The sequence below is a fragment of the Sander lucioperca genome, chromosome 9 (genome assembly GCF_008315115.2).
Source record: "Sander lucioperca isolate FBNREF2018 chromosome 9, SLUC_FBN_1.2, whole genome shotgun sequence".
Taxonomy (NCBI): Eukaryota; Metazoa; Chordata; class Actinopteri; order Perciformes; family Percidae; genus Sander; species Sander lucioperca.
In genome coordinates, this window is record NC_050181.1 from 28494108 (window position 1) to 28518839 (window position 24732).

Genomic DNA, 24732 nt, shown 5'->3' on the forward strand with positions numbered 1-24732 from the left:
AAAACACGTCATCAAGACCGCACTCTGATTGTGAAAGTATGTGTGTGTGTGTGTGTGTGTGTGTGTGTGTGTGTGTGTGTGTGTGTGCGTGCATGCAAGGAGTGTGTTTCACAAGGCCCTGGCGCCTGCTTTCAAAGGATTTATTAAAAGCAGTGAAAGGCATGATCTGCGGTTTGAGTTGATGTACTGAGCATGTGTGTGTGTGTGTGTGTGTGTGTGTGTGTGTGTGGTGGGATTTGAATAGTGAAAGGAAGAAGGAGAGAAGAGAAACTATAAGGGTGGAGAGACTGACAGACAAAACTGAGGGAGAGAGACAGGGGGAGAGAGAGTGTGTGACAGAGAAATGGGTTTAGGCAAGGCAAGGCAAGGCAGCTTTATTTGTATAGCACATTTCAGCAACAGGGCAATTCAAAGTGCTTTACATGAAAACAGATTAAAAAATTTAAAACAGATAAAATACAAGAATAAAAGTTACAGTGCAGTATAAGAAATTAAACATTGAAGAGCAATTAAAACAGTTAAAAATATAAAAGCAGATAAAATAGGAATTTCTCTTTATATGATTATATAGATTGTCATACAGTGTCAATAATGCAACTTCAGTATAAGAAATGAAGTTATTTAAAGAAAGGCAACATCAAATAGATAGGTCTTCAGCCTTGATTTAAAAGAACTGAGAGTTGCAGCAGACCTGCAGTTTTCTGGGAGTTTGTTCCAGATATGTGGAGCATAAAAACTAAATGCTGCTGCTTCCCCCTGTTTAGTTCTGACTCTGGGGACAACAAGCAGACCTGTCCCAGACGACCTGAGAGGTCTGGGTGGTTCATAGTGTACTAGCAGATCAGAAATGTATTTTGGCCCTAAACCGTTTAGTGATTTATAAACCAGCAAAAGTATTTTGAAATCAATTCTTTGATTTGATTTTTTTTTTGAGACTTCAGTACTGGAGTGATGTGATCCACTTTCTTGGTCTTAGTGAGGACTCGAGCAGCAGCGTTCTGAATCAGCTGCAGCTGTCTGATTGATTTTTTAGGGAGACCTGTAAAGACTCCGTTACAGTAGTCTAGTCTACTGAAGATAAAAGCATGGACAAGTTTTTCCAAGTCTTGCTGAGACATAAGTCCTTTAACCCTTGATATATTTTTAAGGTGGTAATAGGCTGACTTTGTAATTGTCTTAATGTGGCTGTTAAAATTCAGGTCTGAGTCCATGACTACACCAAGATTTCTGGCTTTGTCTGTTGTTAACATTATCGTTTGAAGCTGAGTGCTGACTTTTAATCGTTCCTCTTTTGCTCCAAAAACAACCACCTCAGTTTTTTCTTCATTTAATTTAAGAAAGTTCTGGCACATCCAGTCGTTAATTTGTTCAATGCACTTAGTCAGTTGTTGTATTGGACTATAGTCCCCTGGCGATAAGGTTATATAAATTTGTGTGTCATCCGCATAACTATGGTAACTTATTTTGTTGTTTTCCATAATTTGAGCCAGTGGAAGCATGTAGATGTTAAACAGGAGAGGCCCCAGAACTGAGCCTTGGGGAACTCCGCACATCATATTTGTATGCTCAGATGTATAATTCCCTATAGACACAAAGTAGTCCCTATTCTTTAAATAAGACTCAAACCACTTTAGTACTGAGCCAGAAATGCCAACCCAGTTTTCCAATCGGTCTAGTAATATGTCATGGTCGACCGTATCAAATGCAGCACTGAGATCAAGTAATACCAAGACTGAAATTTTGCCACTATCTGTGTTTAAGTGGATGTCATTAAAGACTTTAACAAGAGCTGTCTCAGTGCTGTGGTGTGGTCGAAAACCCGACTGGAATGCATCAAAACTGTTTAGTGACAAGAAAAGGTTCAGTTGTTGAGAAACCGTTTTTTCAATGATTTTACTTAAAAATGGAAGGTTTGATATCGGCCTATAGTTGCTCATTAGTGACGTGTCTAGATTGTTCTTTTTTAAGAGTGGCTTAATGACTGCAGTTTTCAGGGCCTCTGGGAAGATACCTGAGAGAAGAGACGTGTTTACAATCTGTAGAAGATCTGTAGCCAAACAATTTGCAACATTTTTGAAAAGGCCCGTTGGTAGAATATCAAGGCAGCAGGAGGAGGTTTTCAGATGTTGTATAATGTCCTCTAGGTTTTTACGGTTAATCATATGAAATTGGGTCATATTGGAATCTGTTTTGCCTGGACACTGTGACAACACATACCCTGTACTCGATATGGAAGCACTGACTGTTTGTTTAATTTTCTGAATTTTGTCATTGAAGAAGGTGGCAAAATCATTGCAGGCCTTTGTGGATAAAAGCTCAGATGCTACTGGTACTGGAGGGTTTGTTAACCTATCGACAGTAGCAAACAAAGCACGTGAATTATTGTTTTTGGCAATAATGTCCGAGAAGAAGGACCGCCTTGCATTCCTCAGTTCCAATTTATAAGTGCGAAGTCTCTCTTTATAGGTGTTGTAGTGCACCTGGAGATTAGTTTTTCGCCACCTGCGTTCTGCTTTTCGACACTCTCTTTTTTCTGTTCTTACCAGTATGGCATTTCTCCATGGAGATCTTTTCTTATCAGAGACAGTTTTTACCTTAATGGGAGCAATGGCATCAATAACATTTGTAATTTTACAATTGAAATTGTCTACAAGCTCAGTGACTGAGACCCCTGAGAGGGTGGGTGTGGACGAGAAAAGCTGAATGAATGTTTCACTAGTGTTGTCAGTGATATACCGTTTTCTTATTAACTTTGTTTGGACACTTTTGTGCACAGAGATAGTGCCATTAAAGAAAACACAGGAATGATCAGAGAGAGCAGCATCAGTCACCACAACCTCTCACAACAATACAACCTATGTTTACATAAACTCTGACCTCGTGTTATGAATGAAAACATCAATCAATGAGTATAACTAATCAATTTCCTCACTCTTTCTCTCCTCGCCACAGGATACAGAAGTAAAGAATTACATTTAATGGGATTCAAGTAATCTGATTACATAACAGGGGCATCTGTGATGCATTAGTGACAGCAAAACACAAAAGGGAAACTTTGGTTTTGTTTGTTTTTCTAAATTGCTTGCAAGATTTTCTCAAAACACAAAGATTATCTTCTCTACAAGTGATCTACAGTATTATACCACTTGTTGATGATGTCAACACAGATTATGATGTAGCAATGAAATCCTACAAATAAAAGTGTTTTTAGTATCATTCACCATGCATCACAGTGGCAAACTGATTACCCAGTGGACTTTAAGCAAGTTACTGGTAATCTGTAATGGGTTTAACTTTGAAATTAACCTCCACTGCCCTGTTTCCTCCAGCTGCTCCACCACCATCCAACCGCTCCACATCCCCACACATACACTTTCCGTTTGTGTGTGTGTGTGTGTGTGTGTGTGTGTGTGTGTGTGTGTGTGTGTGTGTCCCTGCATGGTCTGCAGTGTGCAAATTAAAACACGCTATGCTATAGGTTAATTAAAATGCAATTTCCCTGAGGCAAACACACATGGGCAAACATACATTTACTGTAATTCAGGGACAAGCCAGTCCACAGTGTGTTCTGTATGCTTGGAATCCTCCCTATAAGGGAAGGTGCTAACTGCACACAAGCTACTGCAGATATGTGGCTCTAAATGAGCAGTAGGATTATTAATTATCTCACAGCCTCATTGGGTACATAGAAGCCCTGGTGAGAGACTGAATACAAGTCCTCATTACGAGCACACACTGCCCACTACACACAAGCTATCTGGTGACGTTATCAATAAGTTATCAGCACCAAATGCTCTCCATGATCAGATACTCCCCTGTCTCCTCACCTGTCAGATTCCCTCCCTCTTCAAATGTGTGAGGACACCTTGTGTGTGTGTGTGTGTGTGTGTGTGTGTGTGTGTGTGTGTGTGTGTGTGTGTGTGTGTGTGTGTGTGTGTGTGTGTGACCTTGCATTGCAGCCGTCATTGATTGGGCTGGAGCTGTCAATCGATCAGTCTGGTCTGTGTGTGGAGATAAAGGTGTTTCTATCTCTCGACACTCCAGTTGCCGCGTGGGAGTACAGAAGAGACAAGAGGTGTGCAAAATAGAAAAGAGACTTTGGGACACATTTGGCTCTTTGCTTGCATATTTCCGCGCCTGTGAAAGGGTTTTATGACTGTTATTTACTTTACTGCAATGTAATAAAATTCAAGTTTAAGAGAGATATTGAAAAAAACTTGTTTACCAAGTTCTCCAGTGTGCGCAGGCTTTGTGCTCGATGAGCTGTCAGCTGTGTTACTTTGAATATCTTGCTGAAAGCAGAACAAAGCAACAGATTCTGTGTTGATAGCGCATAACCGGTATGTTGCGGATTAACGGTCAAAAGATTTCAACAGAGGACCCCCACGACAATACTAACACAATCTCTGGATGATATATCAAACTAGGTATATATACTGTATTTCTAAACTCAAATATTTAAAACAGGGGGTGGGGGAGGTCTCTGGACAGACCTGGTAAGCCCAAACGGGTAGTGCGGGTAAATTGGGAACGTCTGGAGGAGGCCCCTGTCCGACAGACTTTCAACTCACACCTCCGGCTGAGCTTTTCGTGCATCCCTGTGGAGGCTGGGGGCATTGAACCCGAGTGGACAATGTTCAAAGTTTCCATTGCTGAAGCTGCGGCGAGGAGCTGTGGTCTTAGGGTCTTAGGAGTCTTTCCGGGATATGTTATCCCAGAGGACTCTGGAGGCAGTTGCAAGGTACCGAAGGGCCCGAAGGGCTGCAGCCTCTGCCGTGAAAGAGGCAAAGCAGCGGGTGTGGGAGAAGTTTGGAGAAGACATGGAGAAGGACTTTCGGTCGGCACCAAGGTGCTTCTGGAAAACCGTTCGCCACCTCAGGAGGGGGAAGCGGAGAACCATCCAAGCTGTGTACAGTAAGGATGGGACGCTGTTGACCTCGACTGAGGAGGTAATAGGGCGGTGGAAGGAGCACTTTGAGGAACTCCTGAATCCGACTAATACGCCCTCTATATTAGAGTCAGACCTGGAGGATGATGGGGGATTGTTGTCAATTTCCCAGGCGGAAGTCACTGATGTAGTCAAACAACTCCACAGTGGCAAAGCCCCTGGGATTGATGAGATCCGTCCAGAAATGCTCAAGGCTCTGGGTGTGGAGGGGCTGTCTTGGTTGACACGCCTCTTCAACATTGCGTGGAAGTCTGGGACGGTGCCTAAGGAGTGGCAGACCGGGGTGGTGGTCCCCCTTTTCAAAAAGGGGGACCAGAGGGTGTGTGCCAATTACAGGGGTATCACACTTCTCAGCCTCCCCGGTAACGTCTACTCCAAGGTGCTGGAAAGGAGGGTTCAGCCGATAGTCGAACCTCAGATTGAAGAGGAACAATGTGGATTCCGTCCTGGTCGTGGAACAATGGACCAGATCTTTACTCTCGCAAGGATCCTGGAGGGAGCCTGGGAGTATGCCCAACCGGTCTACGTGTGTTTCGTGGATTTGGAGAAGGCGGATGACCAGGGCCCCCGGGAGATACTGTGGGAGGTGCTGCGGGAGTATGGGGTGAGGGGGTCTCTTCTCAGGGCCATCCAATCTCTGTATGACCAAAGCGAGAGCTGCGTCCGGGTTCTCGGCAGTAAGTCGGACTCGTTTCAGGTGAGGGTTGGCCTCCGCCAGGGCTGCGCTTTGTCACCAATCCTGTTTGTAGTATTTATGGACAGGATATCGAGGCATAGACGGGGTGGAGAGGGGTTGCAGTTTGGTGAGCTGGGGATCTCATCGCTGCTTTTTGCGGATGATGTGGTCCTGATGGCATCATCGGCCTGTGACCTTCAGCACTCACTGGATCGGTTCACAGCCGAGTGTGAAGTGGCTGGGATGAGGATCAGCACCTCTAAATCTGAGGCCATGGTTCTCAGCAGGAAACCGATGGAGTGCCTTCTCCAAGTAGGGAAGGAGTCCTTACCCCAAGTGAAGGAGTTCAAATACCTTGGTGTCCTGTTCGCGAGTGGGGGGACAATGGAGCGGGAGATTGGTCGGTGAATCGGCGCAGCGGGTGCGGTATTACATTCAATTTATCGCACCGTTGTGACGAAAAGAGAGCTGAGCCAGAAGGCAAAGCTCTCGATCTACCGGTCAGTTTTCGTTCCTACCCTCACCTATGGTCATGAAGGCTGGGTCATGACCGAAAGAACAAGATCCAGGGTACAAGCGGCCAAAATGGGTTTCCTCAGGAGGGTGGCGGGCGTCTCCCTTAGAGATAGGGTAAGAAGCTCAGTCATCCGTGAGGAGCTCGGAGTAGAGCCGCTGCTCCTTCGCGTCGAAAAGAGCCAGTTGAGGTGGTTCGGGCATCTGGTAAGGATGCCCCCTGGGCGCCTCCCTAGGGAGGTGTTCCAGGCACGTCCAGCTGGGAGGAGGCCTCGGGGAAGACCCAGGACTAGGTGGAGGGATTATATCTCCAACCTGGCCTGGGATCGCCTTGGGATCCCCCAGTCGGAGCTGGTTGATGTGGCTCGGGAAAGGGAAGTGTGGGGTCCCCTGCTGGAGCTGCTACCCCCGCGACCCGACACCGGATAAGCGGACGAAGATGGATGGATGGAATATTTAAAACTTCAATGTAAGAAGAGACGTGGAGAGTGCAGCACTGCTGCAAATCAATAAAAGTGAGACGTTTTGTGAAATATTATCCACTGAGTGCAAAGTGGACTTTTAAAGATACAGTATTTAATGGTAGACCAATATCATTAAATGTACTGTAGAGAAAGATGCATGCTATAGTACACCACACAGCACTTGAAGCAAGTATTCACCCATTAGGATAATTTCACAACAAGATGTACAAAATCACAATCTCTGTGCACATAAATGGATTTTAAATGAAGAGATAGTTGCAGTGTATCAGTTTTTTGGGTCCTGTGTTTCTTGCAGCCATATTTGATGTGGCTGTTCAACATCAGTCATTGAATCAGCTTTCAGCACGTATCAGGTTGCATTTTCCTCCCTAGTAATCATGCCAAAATTCCTGTATCATTGGTTCCTTGGGTGCACAAGCAGCACACCTACATGCACACCTACATGCACACACCGACACGCACGCACACACAATCTCTCCTCCTCATATCTAATCTAAGAGAAATACTTGTAAGTTGATAACGATGCAGGAGAAATATGCCCAGTGCCTTACCTCTTTTAATAAACACACCGAGTATGAGGACTGATAGCGGAAAAAAACCCAAGCACACCTGAAACTGGCAAACAAATATAGAACACAATGAGGCATGAGGGACTTCACAGACTTCGAGAGATCTTATATTCTCTTTGTCTCTTTCCGTCTCTCCATCTCGGTCTGTCTTTCCAGCTCTGTCCCAGCTTCCTACTCCTCCTGGCTCTACTCGCTCCATCGTTTTTAGAGTTGTTCTTTTTTTTTCTACCCGCAGATGAAAAGAAGTGAAAAGAGCATTTGCACACCTGAGTGAATAGAGCTTGCAGGTGCGTGGGAGGAGAGCTATGGGAATCAAACAGGGTCTCTCTCTCTCTCTCTCTCTCTCTCTCTCTCTCTCTCTCTCTCTCTTGCTCACTCTCTCACTCCTGGGGTGTTTTTACAGTGTTTGTTTTGGAAACTTGTGGGTGTGCGAAAGTGTGTGTATACAAGCACATGAGTGTGTGTGTTTGCGTGCATCGCTCCAATTGTGAGCGTTGATTTGCTCTTGGCTCTTGGTCTGCATTTAAAAACAACCCACAGGTATCGGTTGAGGCGACCTTTACTTGCAGATTGTTCAGTCCGATACAAACACTTGGCCTGGCTTGCCTTGATGACCTCATCAGGTCTTCACACAGTGTAATTCCAAACAAACTTCTGAATAAACCAAAACAAACTGTGCTTTGATATTTGCGGTCACTGCAAGCCTGGCAGTAACAATAAACAGAGACGAGGCCAGCACAGCAGCCTGGCAGGACAAAGGCAATGACATCACATGCGCACGCACATGCATGCACACACACACACACAGGCGCGCGCACACACACACACACACACACACACACACTCTTAGAAACAACACTAGCACAACTTTAGCCATACTTCACTAAACACAGAATCCCACACAAGTGGCAAAGAAGGACAAATCCAGGGACACACTGCAGAAAATGAAGAGAATAGAAAGTATTTTTTTATTTTGATAAAAAAAAAGGGGGAACCTAGTCAAATGAATTGAAGTTAATCATAGCCTACAGTTATAGCGAGGTTTGATTTGTAAAAAACAATACCCTGAAATATCCTAAAAAAAACAGGTCACAACATCTGGTCATTTTTTGCAGTGTAAGTCCTGTACTGTATCCACCCATGGACTAGATCACACACACACAATTCTCAAACCTAATTACTCTAAACACACCCACCCAATCATCACCGGCATCACTGGAATAAACAAACTCATTCAGGCACAATCAGAAATCAGCCATGCAATCATAACAACCCCCCCCCCCCTCCCCCACTGCAATAAACACACACACACACACACACACACACACACACTAGGGGTGGAACGGTACACAGAAGTCACGGTTCGGTTCATACATCGGTTCAGACATCACGGTTCGGTACGAGTTCGGTACAATGTAGAGAAAAGCAAAACAAAAATGCAGAAGGCAAATTTTTTTTTTTTTATTGTGCATGTCCAGTGTTTCCCACAGATTCGAAAGCAATTTGTGGCTTTGTCGCTTGTTTGCTAAGAGTCGAGTCGGTGATTGTGAATGTGTGAATGTGTGATTGTGTAAAGGTGTTGACGAGATAGATACCAACCTTTCGTGAACTTGTGAATTTCGCCAGCCGTCTTCTCTCCTTTATGGAGACAGACGCTGTGTGCACGGTGGGCTCAATGGTGTTTTAAGCCTCCAATGTCGCCTTACAGGCAGCTAACCCTCACCTTAACACTAACATAACTTCTTTGACATAACCAATAGGCTCGTTCGAGATTAATTGCGCATCGCCTGTAAAGCAGACGAGAGCAGGCGGCAGCAGCAGGGGGCGGTGACAAAAATCCGCTGTCAAGTCAGACAGTTTCCAGCCTATTCCAGCAGCCTTCAGGCTGAACAGGAAGTGACACAAACACTGTGGTCCGATCCCGATTTAATAAAATGTTATCAGACACATATATCAGCTCCTACACAGTCTCCAGTTGTTTTAATTATGACAGAGAAGCTGTTAAAATGCTCTACATGCGATCTGTTGCTGATTTTAATTAACAACAGACTGTAGATGATCCGTAATCTGAACAGATTTAGTCTCTCTGACTTCTAAACGTAACTATCAGTCACACATGTGTTCTGTACAGAATAAGCCTTTAAATCAGACAAATAGCAGTTAAAATCCCTCCAAATCTAAATCCATAAAAAGTTTATATAAAACGTCATCATGTTAAGTCGATTCTGAACCAAACAACTGTTAGATCAGCTGAGAGGCCGTGTTTCCCAGCATGCCCTGGGTCCGCCTGGGTCTTGCAGTCGGTGGAGAGCCTGGCTCTAAAAACTGCGGCCGACTTGATCTCGTGAGGTTATCGTTGCCCACATGTGCATGACATCAGAACAAGTCGGGATTAAGTCGGACACAAATCTAACCGGCATGCATTGGCCGGCGATCACCGGTGATCAATTCTGCGCAGATCTGGCTCATCTCGAACGAGCCTATTGCCGCGCTGCCTGGAAGGCGACATTGGGGGCTAAAAACACCAAACACCGCACGGTGGGAGGAGCTGTGTGTGTGTATGTGAGCGAGACACAAGTGACAGAGAGACGGAGGAGAGCAAGGAAAGGAAATGCAGGAGAACATGTTTTAAATAGCTTTTAAAAAAAAAAATTATAACAAAACGCAATGTGTGGCGGCCGGTGTTGATAGTGAGGCGCACCGCCACACATTAGTCTATGTGTGGGAAACACTGATGTCTCAGGCTGTACCACCTAGTGTCAAACAGGCTCTCCCCTGAGCTAGCTGCAACAGCCTGAAGTGTGTAAAGTAAGATGTAAACAATAAGTAGGCTACCCCAAATCTTCTCCAGACTCCATCTGTAACTTGTAAACAAAATAAGACAATCAGCTATAAAACAGAAAATACAACATCTCTGTTCTCTGCAAAGACGAACTAAATTACCTGATTAATGCAACTTTCTCACGACGTCTCCCGGCCATTTTTCACCGCAGAAAGCTGCTCCCTGCCTGGCTAAAGCTAATATAGTTAGCCTAAAGAAACAAGTCGTCTGTCCCAACTAATGTTACGGTTTGGAGCCGCGACGCTGGAAAAGTACCACTAATCTACAACAGCAGTCTTATCCACCACTCTCTTGCCTGTACTACTGGAACTGACTGGTCCTCTAACTCTTGTGGGTCGCCACCACTCGCCATACTCGTCCTTAGTGCTGCTATCTCTGACTCATTAAAACTGCATACATAGGCATGCACCGAATTGTAACGCCCGTACCATTTCAGTTCAATACGAATACATGTACCGTTCCACCCCTAACACACACACACACACACACACACACACACACACACACACACACACACACACACACACACACCATTCCCTAATCTCCAGTGTACTTCTTCCTGGACTCACCAATGATGTAGTAGTCGTGCATGCTCTTGAACTCGTGGCCCCAGAGGTTGGGTGAGAACTCCTGGAACTTGATGGTGAAGCGGCGTTCGCGGGTGGGCTCGTCGCAGGTCAGCACGATGTTGGGGGGGCCGGTCACCTCGCAGCGGTCCGCCTGTTCCCGCAACGACACCAGGTAGAGCTTGTAATACTCATACTCTGGCGTGGACCTGGCGGTGTCCAGTGGAGGGCAGATGAGGTCCAGCCGGTCCCCAATCTGAGGGTACAGAACGTAGCCCTTATCGTCCCTGAACCTGGAGGAAGACAGAAGAAAATAGAAAGAAAGAAAGGAGACAAAGAATGATTAATTAAAGTCTTTTGCTTGCTGCAATATACACCAGTTCAGAGCCAGCTGTCCTTGCTGCTGAATGAGCAACAGATGGGTCCTTTACCTCTCTTAATTCTCCTACTTCTTTCTTATTTGCTCTCCTTCACTGGGAACAGGTGCTTTTACAGAGGAACCTGCTGTGCATTCAAGTGCACACATTTCTTTTTTTTTAACACCCAATTTCACGCAACCCCCTGTTGACCCCATAAGGTGGTGGAGAAAATATAACCACCACTTGACTATCCACATAGGGAAAATAACCACCAATCCAAAGCCAAAGAGAATTCAGTTATTAGAAAAACATTTATTTATGCTTCTTTCCTACCTACCACAACTACTCCACAGAAATGACCTTCAGTTAAGCATAATGTGTAGTCTCAAAATGTATAAGATTTTGGTCACACAGAAATATCTCTGAAATAGTTGAATGTATGCAAAAGCACATTTCAGGCACTCACAAGTGGAGGAACGGTATTAATATAGCCATTCACATAAAAGCCTGGAGCTTACTTGAGATTACCCAGCAGTTTTCCTTGGATTAGGGTGGCACCTAAATCGAGGTTGCAGCCGTCGCTGTGGTCCTGCTCCGCGCCCTGCTATGCCCTGCTACATCCTGCTACGCTCTGCAGTGCCCTGCTATGCCCTGCTATGTCCTGCTATGCCCTGCTACACCCTGTAACACCCTGCTATGCCCTGCTATGCTCTGCAGTGCCCTGCTACACCCTGTAACACCCTGCTATGCCCTGCTATGCTCTGCAGTGCCCTGCTATGCCCTATGTCCTGCTATGCTCTGCAGTGCCCTGCTATGCCCTGCTATGTCCTGCTACGCCCTGCAGTGCCCTGCTACGCCCTGCTACACCCTGTAACACCCTGCTATGCCCTGCTACACTCTGCAGTGCCCTGCTATGCCCTGCTACGTCCTGCTATGCCCTGCAGTGCCCGGATATGTCCTGCTACACCCTGTAACGCCCTGCAGTACCCCCAACCAGCACCGTCAGACACCGCCTACCAAGAGCCTGGGTCTGTCCGAGGTTTCTTCCTAAAAGGGAGTTTTTCCTCGCCACTGTCGCACTAAATGTTTGCTCTTGGGGGAATTAGTGGAATTGTTGGGTCTTTATAAATTATAGAGTGTGGTCTAGACCTACTCTATCTGTTAAGTGTCTTGAGATAACTCCTGTTATGATTTGATACTATAAATAAAATTGAATTACACAGAATTCAAAACACAACTTTGACAAAAAAAGACTTGCAATATGTGCATGGGAAATGAAAGTGAATTATCGTAAACACCAAAACAGCAACACAAACTTTTTTACTTTTTTCTTTCTGGCAGAAATCATTTTCTTTTTTCAGCCCTTACATTTGGGAGAGAGAACTGAAGCATGTCCACAGAGGAAGAAATAAGCAGACATTTATCACCGCAGATCAGCAGAACAAAGCTGCCAATGCCAAACCTCAGGTACGTACAGTTAATTAGTTTGCTAATTAGCTGTTTTGTCTGTCATCCACGTACCTGATATAAATGATGTGCAGTCAGTTTGTTTATAGCCTAACTGACGATTTGACACCTGTTATCTGCGTGAAACCTGCAGCCTGAAGCGATGCTAATGTAACAGTTTGAATAAATTCAACAAAAATAATGGTTTATTATCAACATCATTAGAATTTAACCGTGGCTTTCAGTGAACAGCTTTGATGTAACATGGTCTTAATGTTGTTAAATGGCTTTCCTACGGTAAACACTGCAGCAGGTTTTGAGGAAATATTTCACACGAGAATTGAAATGAATTCTGCATATCAGCAAAAACCCAAATTGGTCCAAACCCAGTGAGAAGCCGACATGTAAAGTGGGTTTTTTTGCAGTCTGGAGGGCTGGTGGGCTCACTGTGGCTGCACAGCTTTCAGAGGTCTTTCCAGAGCCGAGAACATGAAACACAGCAGTCACAGGGGCATAAACTCAATCAAAGACTCAAACTCTGTCATCCCCCTCTCAGCACAGGGCCATCTCTTACTGATAAGGCCAAATACTTTGAGTTGTCAACTTAGCTCCTGAGGCCTAGGATGACTTTAACGCTCCATGAGCGCATGCATGGTTAACAGTGGGAAAACAGAAAGTAGCCTATGCACACTCACAGTAGCTTTATCTCAGGTTAATATAAATGTCACTGCTGGCAGAAAGGAAAAAAAGTGTTTATAGTAGGAACAAATAAAAGAGGAGGAGATTTGCTGGATTTTCTCAAACTTTAAGCATTCTCACAGAATGTTAAGTGACACTTTGATGCTTAAGTGGGGGGAAGCAAATGCCTGTAATGTTAAGAAGCCCATTTTACCTCTGACTCAGACGCTGCTTCTGTTTCCAACAAATCCACACAAAACACTTGGGAGTCACAGCACTCAAACCTGCTTAGTTATTCTCTCTGTTCTGCTGTCAGACAACTGTTTGACCATTAAAAAATAAACATTGCAAGATCACAAAGCATGAACACAGACAATTATGTTGCATAACCGTAGAAAGTTAGAAAGCCTAAATAAATCCTTCTAACGTCACATTAGCAACAAATTACACTTTGATTTGTCCAAATAAACTAAATCAGGAACTATTTTCTTTCAGGCTTTCCCTTGAAAGCTGACACAAATGCATGCTAATCAACAATTTACAATAGTAGGTGGGTACTCCAGAAATGTAATACTGCACTTCCATAAAGTTAAGGGACTTGCAAGAGACATATTTTTCTACATAACAGTCAGAATTGAAGTAAAAGAGGCTGAGATATCTGGACTTCCCGGATGTGGGTTATAGGCTCCAAAAACACTTGATCCTACATTTCCCATAATGCAACTTTAAAGCATTTTGTTAGACCCTCACTGCCTGCTAAATGCCCACATCTGTAAAACTCCACTGCCCCAGTTTTAACACAGACTTTCCATTCAAAATATTGAGGTCTCCAAGCCCAAACTGAGATAGCTGATGACATCAGCGGGGTTATTTTAGAAAACCTCCTCCAGAGCCACAAAAGACATAAACCTGTTTGCACGGGCTGTGTAGCACTAACCATTGTTGCATCTTTCTGACCACAGCCTCCCCATCTCTACAGGCTATACATCCACCTTTTAGCACTGTTATCTAGCAGCCTTAAACCCACTGTAAATTGAGATGTAAGCTTTATCTGTTGGTGTGTTTGGCTGCCGGCGTACACCGGAGGGGAAACTGAGAAAGCAGACTAAACGGCGGAGGAGCTTTAGCTGAGGCGGGCCCAGAGGCCTGCTGGGAAGCTACTGTTCCACTTCTCATTACCCAGGTCACTCGGGGTTATCAGCCAATACACTCAGCTTCACTCAACACACACACACACTCTCACACTCACATTTCACCTTCCTGTCAGCTTCAGACAGGCGAGCACATGCACTCACGCCATTTATAGTAAAAGTATACACTGTAAACATGGAGGTGGTTCCTGAGGCGTCTGCAGCAAAGCCTAAACAGAAAAATCTATTCAACACACACACACACACACACACACACACACACAGACACACACACAGACAAAAGGTTTGCCCAAACACCTCCACCCACATCCAAACACACAGGTTTTAGTTTTTCCCTGAACATGAACACTGAAACACACTCACACACACACTTATAAAAACAAACACCTTTTGCTTCCTGCATGACGCATTCAGTGTATCTGATGGTACCCTGAGTCACAGTCGAGCTGCATTGCAGAATAGCAAAGCAAACACACACACACACACACACACACACACACACACACACACACACACACACACACACACACACACACACACACAACACACAACACACAACACACAACACACAACACACAACACACAGGATGGTATGAGTGTTAAGGTAAAATGCCATCGGGCAGGTGCAGTGCTCAAAAAAGAAAGAAAGAAAGAGAAATCAGTGAAGTGAGAGAGAGGGAGTGGAGTGAAAAAAAATATTGAACATGTCAGGCAAGGTATGTAGCAACAAAGACATGTGGTGAACAAGCAGAAAGGAAACAGAGACAAAACACTCCACAGAAGGAAAAGACCTTAAAATATCACGGTGAAAGAAGAGGAGAAAAAAGAGAAATGAGAAGGATGGAGAGAGAAAGAAGGAAACTGACAGTGAATTCCGGCACATACTATCTGCGGCAGAACTCAATTTTCTGATAGGCTCCATGTTCAGGGTGTCAGATTTCCTGAGTTAACCCAGGTTAACCTCACACACCTAGTGTGTGTGAGTGAATTATAGTGTGTGTGTGTGTGTGTGTGTGTGTGTGTGTGTGTGTGTGTGTGTGTGTGTGTGTGTACACTGTAAACAGGATAGGGTAGGGACACCTTATAGCAATCTAATCATGTGGTAGAGCAAGAAAAAATAGCATGCATTTATCTCAGAATTCAGTTTCCCTCTCCTCTGTGTGACGCCCTCAGTGTCAACAAACCTGGAGTGCATTCAAACAGCAAGTACGGGGATACACAATCACTCACATGCAGTTTTTTTTTCTGAAAATGGACGCATTAAATCCACCTTATGAGCCTTGTGAATCTCAGAGTCAGACATGCTGCGACGTTGTGAAACACACTTGCAGTGGAGAAGTGCAGAAGAGAGGAAGGGAAGTGAGGTGAACTTATAAACAACTTTATAGAGTTCGCCTGTGCACACATCTAAATAAATCATCCCATTCAGCCACAGCTCTGAGCAACATTACATTTTCCCTTTAACCTTTTCTTTTGGCGTGTGGCTCAGTGGGTAGAGCAGGCAGACATATACATAGAGGTTTATGCCTCGACGCAGAGGTCCAGGGTTCGAGCCCGACCTGTGACGATTTCCTGCATATTTTCCCCCTCTCTCTCCCCTTTCTCACCTAGCTGTCCTGTACATTAAAGGCAGAAAAGCCCCAAAAATAAAAATTAAAACCTTTTCTTTTGGCCACTTTTTGCTGTGTGAGAGAGACACTCTCTTTCTCCTTTTTTTCTCTCTCCTATCCTCTCTCACTCCTTTTCTCAGCCGTTAACAATAGAGCCATTCATGTGGCCACACTTTGAAACATGGCGTGGGGGGTTGGAGGGGGCCAGAGGTGACACCGAGGGGGGAAGAGGAGAAAGAGGAGGAGGAGGAAGAAGAAGAGATGGAGGGAGGGGGAGGGGGAGGGGGGAACTTTCCTCTCTTTTCTTCTCCGCAGCTCTTTTATGAGGGCAGAAACATCATTTTCTCAACCCAAGCGTCGCCCCGCCGCGACCCCCGAGCTGTGCTGAGAAAACTCAAGTGTCAGTCTCCCTGACCTCCCCCCCCGACCTCTTACACCTCCTGCTTCCCCCCCCTCCACTCTTTTCCATTCAGTCAATGCAGTTGTTACATATACACTTTTTAAATTGTAGAGATGGTTTGTTATCGATATTCAGTTTAAAATTTAATTTAAAAAGATACACAAAAAGGGATTTAAAAGCCAGCATCGTGAACATTGTGTGTGCTTTCTCTGCCAGCTTCATGTGTGTGTGTTTCTGTCTTTTGCTCTTGTCCATCTGCATGTTGTCTGCAGTTGTACCTGCTCTGGGCGGCGCATCGCACGGCTCGAACATTTCCCAGATTCCACAGGAGCAATCTGAGCCGTGTCCGGACCAAAGCCGGGCACACAGGTGCAGCCGGTGGGAGGAGACAAGAGAGGGTGTGTGTGTGTGTGTGTGTGTGTGTGTGTGTGTGTGTGTGTGTGTGTGTGTGTGTGTGTGTGTGTGTGTGTGTGTGTGTGTGTGTGTGTCAGTGTGTTTGCCAGTGTATGTCTGTGCGAACATGAGAATATGAAGAGATGGCGGGGTGAGGGAGGGCAGACGATTGTGAGCACCGAGTAGAAAAATCCCCCCAAAAAAAAGAGATGGAGAGAATGAGGCGGTTGACAAAAGAGAGAGGTGGGATTCAAAGTGATAAAGCATCACAACAAACACATAATGACAAAGAGAGAGCAAGAAGCTAGACAGATTGCAACAGAATAATGTGGGAAAAAATACACTCTACTGCAAAAAAAAAGATGAAAAAACAAAGGGAGAGGGAAGGACACTGAAGTGGGCAGAGAGCACAGAATGAACTAAAATGAAATCAGCGTGGCGGATTTACTCGAAACTCCACATCAACTTTGACCCCCTCCATCCTTTGTGGGGGTTTTGTCCTTGAGCTAAACCACAACCTGGTGTGAGCGGGAAGCCGAGGAGAGACAGCAAAGGACCGATCTATTAGGGAATAATAAACGATGGCGGTATTCGGTTCTGTGGCGAGGGAGATTTATGGCAGGCCCTGCGCATAAAGCTGTCTGCACTAATCTCATGGTATACATAGCGTAATCACACACACACAGGGGCCTGAGTGCTTCCCCCCCCCCCCTTCTTTTAATGTACACACGCTGTCAGACGCACGGCAGGGGAGCATGCACGCTAAAGAGTAGCAAACCAATCGGCTACGGGAGGAATACACACTCAATAGGACAAGTGCGTGCACACGCGCACACACACACACACACACACACACACACACACACACACACACACACACACACACTCACACAGAGAGCTGCAACACCTGCAGGCCATCTAGTAGCTGTCTAAAGTAAATCTGTTGGGTCTCATTTGCAGGAGTGGTGCTTTCCAAAGAATGCCACAATGAGCAAACGCACACAGCGGAAAACGTCCAACGTCATTTAAGCCCACATGGAATCTTAAAGCTCTGAGAATTTGGCGCCATAATTAACTTTATTCCAATGCACTTTTTGTTTGCGCTAATAAGTGTAAAAACGGCTCCTCTAGTATGAAGAAAATGATTCAAGAGATTTGGAAATGTAAAATTATCTCACTCTACTGACAGACTGTTTTACCTACTTGAAGAAAAATATTATTCCAAGCCTGAGCGCTGGATTAAATCACTTGCTACGATTTTTTTTGCGGAGCACCCACACAGAGAGGGGACTGCAGTGGCTATCATTTTCCACCGTTCTGCTGTAGCAATCAGTACCCCTATATGCTGTGCAGCCCAGAAACACCAGCCATATATAATGTAAAACATATGGTCAGGAAGTATATAAAACATAAATTCACCTAATGCACAATCAGTCTTTGACATAGTATTTGTAGGAACAGCAGCTCCATCAAATTGACCTGTTGCGCTCCACACATCTCTCCTACAGCTTCTACCTGCTGCTCCATCTCATAGTTTACAATAAAAGATTCAGGAGCTTTTAAATCTAACTCACGTTGTGTTCTTTTATCTTGACCTCATCTTTGATCGCTTCTGTAATCAAAAAGGTTTTCCAATGCTGGTACATGGTACTTGAAGCCCATTTTGCTGGTTGAACTTGAGGCCTTGCATCAAAAAATGCTATTATCTGTAGCTGTAACATCAGTTTGTGAGGTCGACCTTTGAAAGATTACTGAATTAATACGTTGTTCATGTTTTTACAGAATAATTCAGTCATATATCAGTCTGAGAGAATTAAATTGTTCATTGGAAATTCATAAAGTTCCTTAGATCCCCACTGCTGTATGTAACACTCAAGGACATTTTTCTAATTCCTGTATTATCTTTGAAACCATATTTGTCATCTTAAGCCGTTCTTGGAATGAATAATCAATGATCATAATTTAGTTATTTGAAATTCAGCATCATGCAGACACTGCAGCTTCCATCAGTGCACACGGGCCAGACAGACAGTTTTAAAATATCCATAATCATTATTACTGTCTTCATTAAAGAACCATATACCCTGGAGAAGAGCTGCCGAAAGTGGTCTTTGACTGTGTGTATAGAGCTGGAGAGGGATAGAGATACATTTGTACGAAATAGAGGGAGACAGAAAGGGGATAGGGAGAGACAGAGAGGGAGAAAGGGAGAGCTATAATGTAAATTGATGAGAGTTTGAGTCTCTCTAGAAGGCATGGCCCAGATACCTCCCAACGTTTCTATTATGGATGAAATTGTGGAGTGGATGTGAGTTCAACGGGGAGAGGAAGAGGGAGAAACAAAGTTAAAAGCTGGGGTTCCTCCCAAGCACTTTTATTTTATAAATCATCTGTTTGGTAGAAAAAGATGGATGTAAACAGCACATTTTAAACAAAACAGGCTTATCTTTTTCAACCCAACTGGTAGGTCAGTCATCTCAAATGTATGCTGTGCAGCCAAACTTCTCAAACACACACAACTGCATTTCGGAATTCTCGTGGAGACCCAATATTTTCAAAAAAGATACCAAATATGTCAGGCTGAATTTGTTGGCCCACAAACTCAAGCTTCTCCCACCCTCATTTCCAGCCACAGCAGGAAGCGGTTTCCAGCGTAAAAGGAGAACACAGCAAACGTGATGATGAAAATTGATGCCAACACGACTACAGTTGCCTCAAAGTAGCCAAAAAAATCAAACAGGGCAGCTTTAAATCTACATACAGTATATAGAAATAACAGAACTTTATGTTGAAGGGTTCAATAGAAAAAAAGAGGAGACAAGGAGAGATAAGCCAACTATGAAGAGCAGCGTGAACAACGAGAGAGGAGCACAAGGTTGATGTAAAGTCAGTGAGCTCTGGAAAGCCCTCAGGAATGTTAGTGGTGAGAATCGACAACGGCGGTAATAGTTTCCATATGGTGTGAGAGGGAAGGAAAGAGAGAGAGAGAGAGATAGAGGGATGAGAGGAAAAGAGGTGGTGGAGAGAAAGGTAGAAAGACACTGATGGTGCTTTGGAGGGAGAGGAGAGGGAGAGATGGGAGGCGGCAGTCAGCAGGTAGGGATGCAGAGCCTTGTTTGAATAGTTAGTCGGCATCATGGGACTTTGAAGGTAACTGTGTCCTTGTCATCACACACACACACACACACACACACACACACACACACACACACACACACACACACACACACACACACACACACACACACACACACACACACACACACACACACACACACACACACACACACACCCCGTCCAGAATGCTGCAGCGTCTGTGTCACATCCAGTACATATCACATACCCAGTGTAACCACAGAGACAGGCTGGATGCTTTGGCATTTACAAAGAGCACACACACACACACACACACACACCCTTGTTGCTGCGCTCCTGCTGTGTTCAATACATCCCATATAATACAATGCGGCAGATGAGCGTAGCACATTAAGTTGAAACTTGTAGCTGCACCACGAAGAGAAAACTAGAACTAACAAACGAACTGTGGAGAAAGACTTCTTTTGCTCTTTGAACAAGGCTGAACAATGCATCCTTATTCAGGTCAACAGAAACTTTTCTCCAGCAAACATCTCCCTTTCTCTCCCCCCCTCTATCTCTTTTTCCTCATCTCTTTCTCATTTGCATCCTGTTTTTTTCTTTTTCATGTTTCTGCTCCTGCATCTCCAGCTCAGAACTTTAGTTCGTGCATGCTTCTTTTGACTCCTCCAAAACATTCACCAGAATCCAGTTCCACGCACTGCTCTACGTATGTTTGATGGCGTGTCTCACCGAGTCTCCCCCTTCCTCTCTACTTCTCATTTCTCCACCTCTCTTTACCTCTTTCCTCATTCCCATCCCAATCCTTTCTCTCCAGCCACCCATATGTCACCTCACATGTTGGCAGCTTTGCTTTGATTTGAGTTTGTTCAAAAACACTTACAGAAATGGAATAATGCAACAACAAAAAACAAGCAGATAAAACTATTAGCCAGGAAAATGTGTTAAGAACAAATGGTTCAATAATTGCATGATCATTTACAGCGCACTTTAAAATCCACAGTATGGTAGGGTACCCTTGGGGCATTTTAGGAACATGCTGTTAAATCTTAGTGTTTTAAATGCAATTGCTTTAGAGGAGTGGTGTTTTAATATTTATTCTGATATTATTATGTTGTGCATTGTATTATATTTTGTATAACACTTTGCTACTTTTACTGCATGTTACTGTTCCTCAGTATCTTGGGAGTACTTTTGACATACACGTCTTTGTGAGAATTTAAATAAAGGATGTCACTGTCCTGTGAAAACCATATAGCTCCAGAACATCCACATTTTCATTAGCTAATATAAACATCTGTTTTCAGCTTTGTGAAATGTGTTTTTCATGAAATGTTTTGTTTAGCTTGAGAAGTAACCAGACTTTCAGTTAATAACATACAATTTAAAAATCACCAAATCAGAGATTGTTATGATTGTTAGATTGTTTGACAGCAATGGTATATTATTCTCTCAATCATTATTGATTAATTGGTTGATTTTTCTAATCTTTTACTCAATAAAACGTCAGAAAATGGTGATAAATGTCCATCCAAATTCCCCAGAGCCCAATGTAGCGTCTTCAAATGGCTAATTTTGTCTGACCAACAGTCCAAAACTCAAGATAGTATTTTATATTCAATATTCTAGGCGTTACATTTCAAATAGTAAGCAAGGAAACCTAACATTTTATAGGCAAATCCTTGTCACTTTTCCTTTCGCTAATCAATTATCCAAATAGTCTGTTATGTTCCTCCTGTCTGAAGCTGTTGAACCGTGGATATTTAGTCATTTCTCAACAGTGACAGGTAGTGTTGGCAGTATGCATGCTTCTGTCTGAAAATGAACATGATGACATGCATTAACCAGCAGCCATAAAGCCACAGTGGAGATATTTTGTGTCCTAACTGAAGGAATTGTTCCACCATGAAACCCAACCATTCCTTGGGGGGGGTGGGGGTGGGGGTGGGGGGGGGGGGAAACCATACAAAACATAAAATCATACTTTTAACTTCCCTCCTCTTGGCTACAGTATCCCCCATCTCTTTCTGTTTCTGTTCTCACTCCTAAACCGTCTCTAAGCACCATTTCCTCCTGCTCCTGTGTCTCTCTTTCCCTCTCACGCCTCCCCCTCTCCTCCTCTTTCCCCATTTTCAGCATGTACTCGGGATGATTTGCAGCAGTCTGGATTGGGCCCATTAAGGTGGTCTAGTGGAGGTGTGCGGTGATAGAGCACCGGCGGTCCTGACAAGTCTGTGCGTGTGTCTGTGTGTGTGTGCACGTGTGTGTGTAAGAGTGAGATTGAGAGGGCCCCCCAGTTCACAAATGGATACACCTACGCATGTGAACCCCTCAACAGAGGCTGAAGGAGACCCTTGAGACAAACACACACAAACACGCTACAGACACCCAATAATTCTCAGTTGATTCTTTAGTGTTTTTAAGTATATAGCTCATGATGACATATTTGTGCACACATACACAGATAGTGGCAGCTGGTGTTAATGCCTGGTGTGGGAAAAGTCTTTGAGCTTCAACTCATTCACAACCACCTTGCTAATTTAATTAGGTCACCCAGGGCTCCTGAGGACTGAAGGTTATAATGCATGCAGTGGCGCTCATTCTTTATGCGTCACACACACACACACACACACACACACACACGGACCATCCAAAAGCCGTCCCTCTGGGAGCGAAGGAGTGAGGTGAGACGCTGACCTGCCACAGTGTGGGTCACCTACATCTCCAAAGCTCCCTGTATGTGTGCGTACATCTCTGTATGATTCCACATGCGTTCATGCATGTATGCGTTCTCGGGAGGGCCCCCTCTCCCCATCTGTGACCCTGGAGGGCCAGTTGTGTGTGTGTGTGTGTGTGTGTGTGTGTGTGTGTGTGTGTGTGTGTGTGTGTGTGTGTGTGTGTGTGTGTGTAGGCTCAACTTTGCTCCAGAGAGGCCACAGAGTGCAGGGAGTATGAAACTTTAGCTAAAAGCGACTCAGTCAGGCCACGGTGTCAGAAGAGCAGTGTAATTCATAGGGGGCCCCTAGGGGCCACCAAGTATGCAGGGCTCATGGGATCTTACCAAGCTGCTGAGTGTGTGAGCGAAAGGGCACGCAAGTAGTATATCCATGTTTATTTGTGTGTGAACCTTACCTTAAAAGATAAGGCTGGTGTTATTCTATACTTTTCTTAATGTCAACAAATCCCATGAAAAGACTAAATGTGTTAGTCTGTCTCTCCAACACTTCCCCTGTCAACTCAGCTCCAAGTTCCTACTGAAGACATTCACAAATATATAGGTTTTTTTTAAAGGCTAAATAATTTCCTAGAACAGCTGGGCACTGTCGTTTTTAGCAAACGTTACTCAAACAGGACTAAATAGCGCATTTGTTAAGGACTATTTTCAAGTGCTGATTAACAGCATTTAGTGCTACTTTTTTGTGGTAGCAAGATGGTATATGTAGAATTATCTCAAAGTAAAATACTGTGTCCATGTCATCATAATGAAGGAACATATTCCCCAGCTCATCAGCAGTACTCATTAATGACGATGGAGTTGTAGGGCACAGATGAAGAAGATATCAGGATTTGGATACACGACAATACTTGTTTGTAGAATCAATGTATTGTTGTGTTATGGGGATCCCTTGATAAAAATATATATGGCAATTGAGCATATTTCCCAAAATGTTGAACTATTCCTTTAAGTGACAACATTTTTGTATGTTGGGGTAGTTTTATTGTATCCTCCTTAAGTTTACAGATAAAACAAAAAATACAGTATCTATATGTTTAGGTTAAGGATGAGGTTTATGGTAAATAGGGAATTATTATACTCCAAAGGTTTTCATAAGGATATAAATCCAAGGATATGTGTGTGTTTGCTGTGTGTATCCCAACAGAGGCCTTGTGTATCTGCAGCAGTGCTTAATCCACCACTGGAAATAGGAACCTGGCTTCTATTCGGTTTCCCCACAGGCTCCGAGCAGTGCTACCCAACTCTCAGACTCTCAGCTACTCCGACTCCAGTGGAACGCATCTTGAAGCGATTTAGGGCTCAAACCCTCTGCTGCTCCCTCTCTCCCCCCTCCTCCTCTTTGGCTCTCCAACACCCGTCCCCCCACACCCTCACGCCTCCTCCCGTTCTCGGCTGAAGGAAGCTTTAAGGGCTTAGGGGAAAGCGCTGGAGCAGCAGTCCCGGCTCGACCCAGGGGTTGTCCAGCCCTGCGGTAAAATCAACAGTTAGCCCGCTGCAAGAGCAGGGAATTTACGCAGTCAAGGAGGGAGGGATGCGTCCATGAAAGTAGGACAGACAAGGTCTAGGGCTAGCTGATGGCTGCCTCACTTGCAAACAGACACACATAAGTGCAATCACACACACACACACACACACACACACACACACACACACACACACACACACACACACACACACACACCCCCTTGGGGTCATCAAAAATCCTATTGACTCCCTTCAGGATATTGAAGTGTGTCATGCCAATATTTCAGTGCTGATTGTTTTGCCAGAATGTATGTATGTATGTGTGTGTGTGTGTGTGTGTGTGTGTGTGTGTGTGTGTGTGTGTGTGTGTGTGTGTGTGTGTGTGTGTGTGTGTGTGTGTGTGTGTGTGTGTGTGTGTGTGTGTGTGTGTGTGTGTGTATGCATGGCTGTGTGTGGGTGTGTGCTTGAGCACGTCCGTGCATGTACCTTGCCACTTCTCTCCCATTTAATTTCCTAAAGAGTGGCTTTTTCAAAAGCCCGGGTATTTTCAAGGGGCCTGTCTAATTCATGCAGGTGAGTTTTAAAGTTCCATTCCCTGTTTACCTGCGGGGCCTGAAGAACACACAACAGAGGTGTTGAAATAACACACCCTCCCCTCCCTCCTTCTCCCTCACTTTTATCACAACTTCTATCCTTTTGTCCTTCACTTTCCTCCTGTCCCTCCACACCTCCTGCTGCACTACTTCTCTTCTCTTCCATCTTTTCCTTATCCCTCCTTCTCTTTGCAGCTTTTTTGCTC

The 24732-nt window shown here is 44.5% G+C and overlaps 1 protein-coding gene across 1 annotated transcript in view; it reads right to left on the minus strand.

The window, feature by feature from the left end:
- The window catches only part of efnb3b (ephrin-B3b), an 85113-nt gene that overhangs the window by 34157 nt on the left and 26224 nt on the right, over positions 1–24732 (minus strand). Inside the window, exon 2 of the mRNA XM_031288455.2 lies at positions 10603–10892. Coding sequence (XP_031144315.1) covers positions 10603–10892 — 290 coding nt within the window. The remainder of the gene's footprint in view (positions 1–10602; positions 10893–24732) is intronic.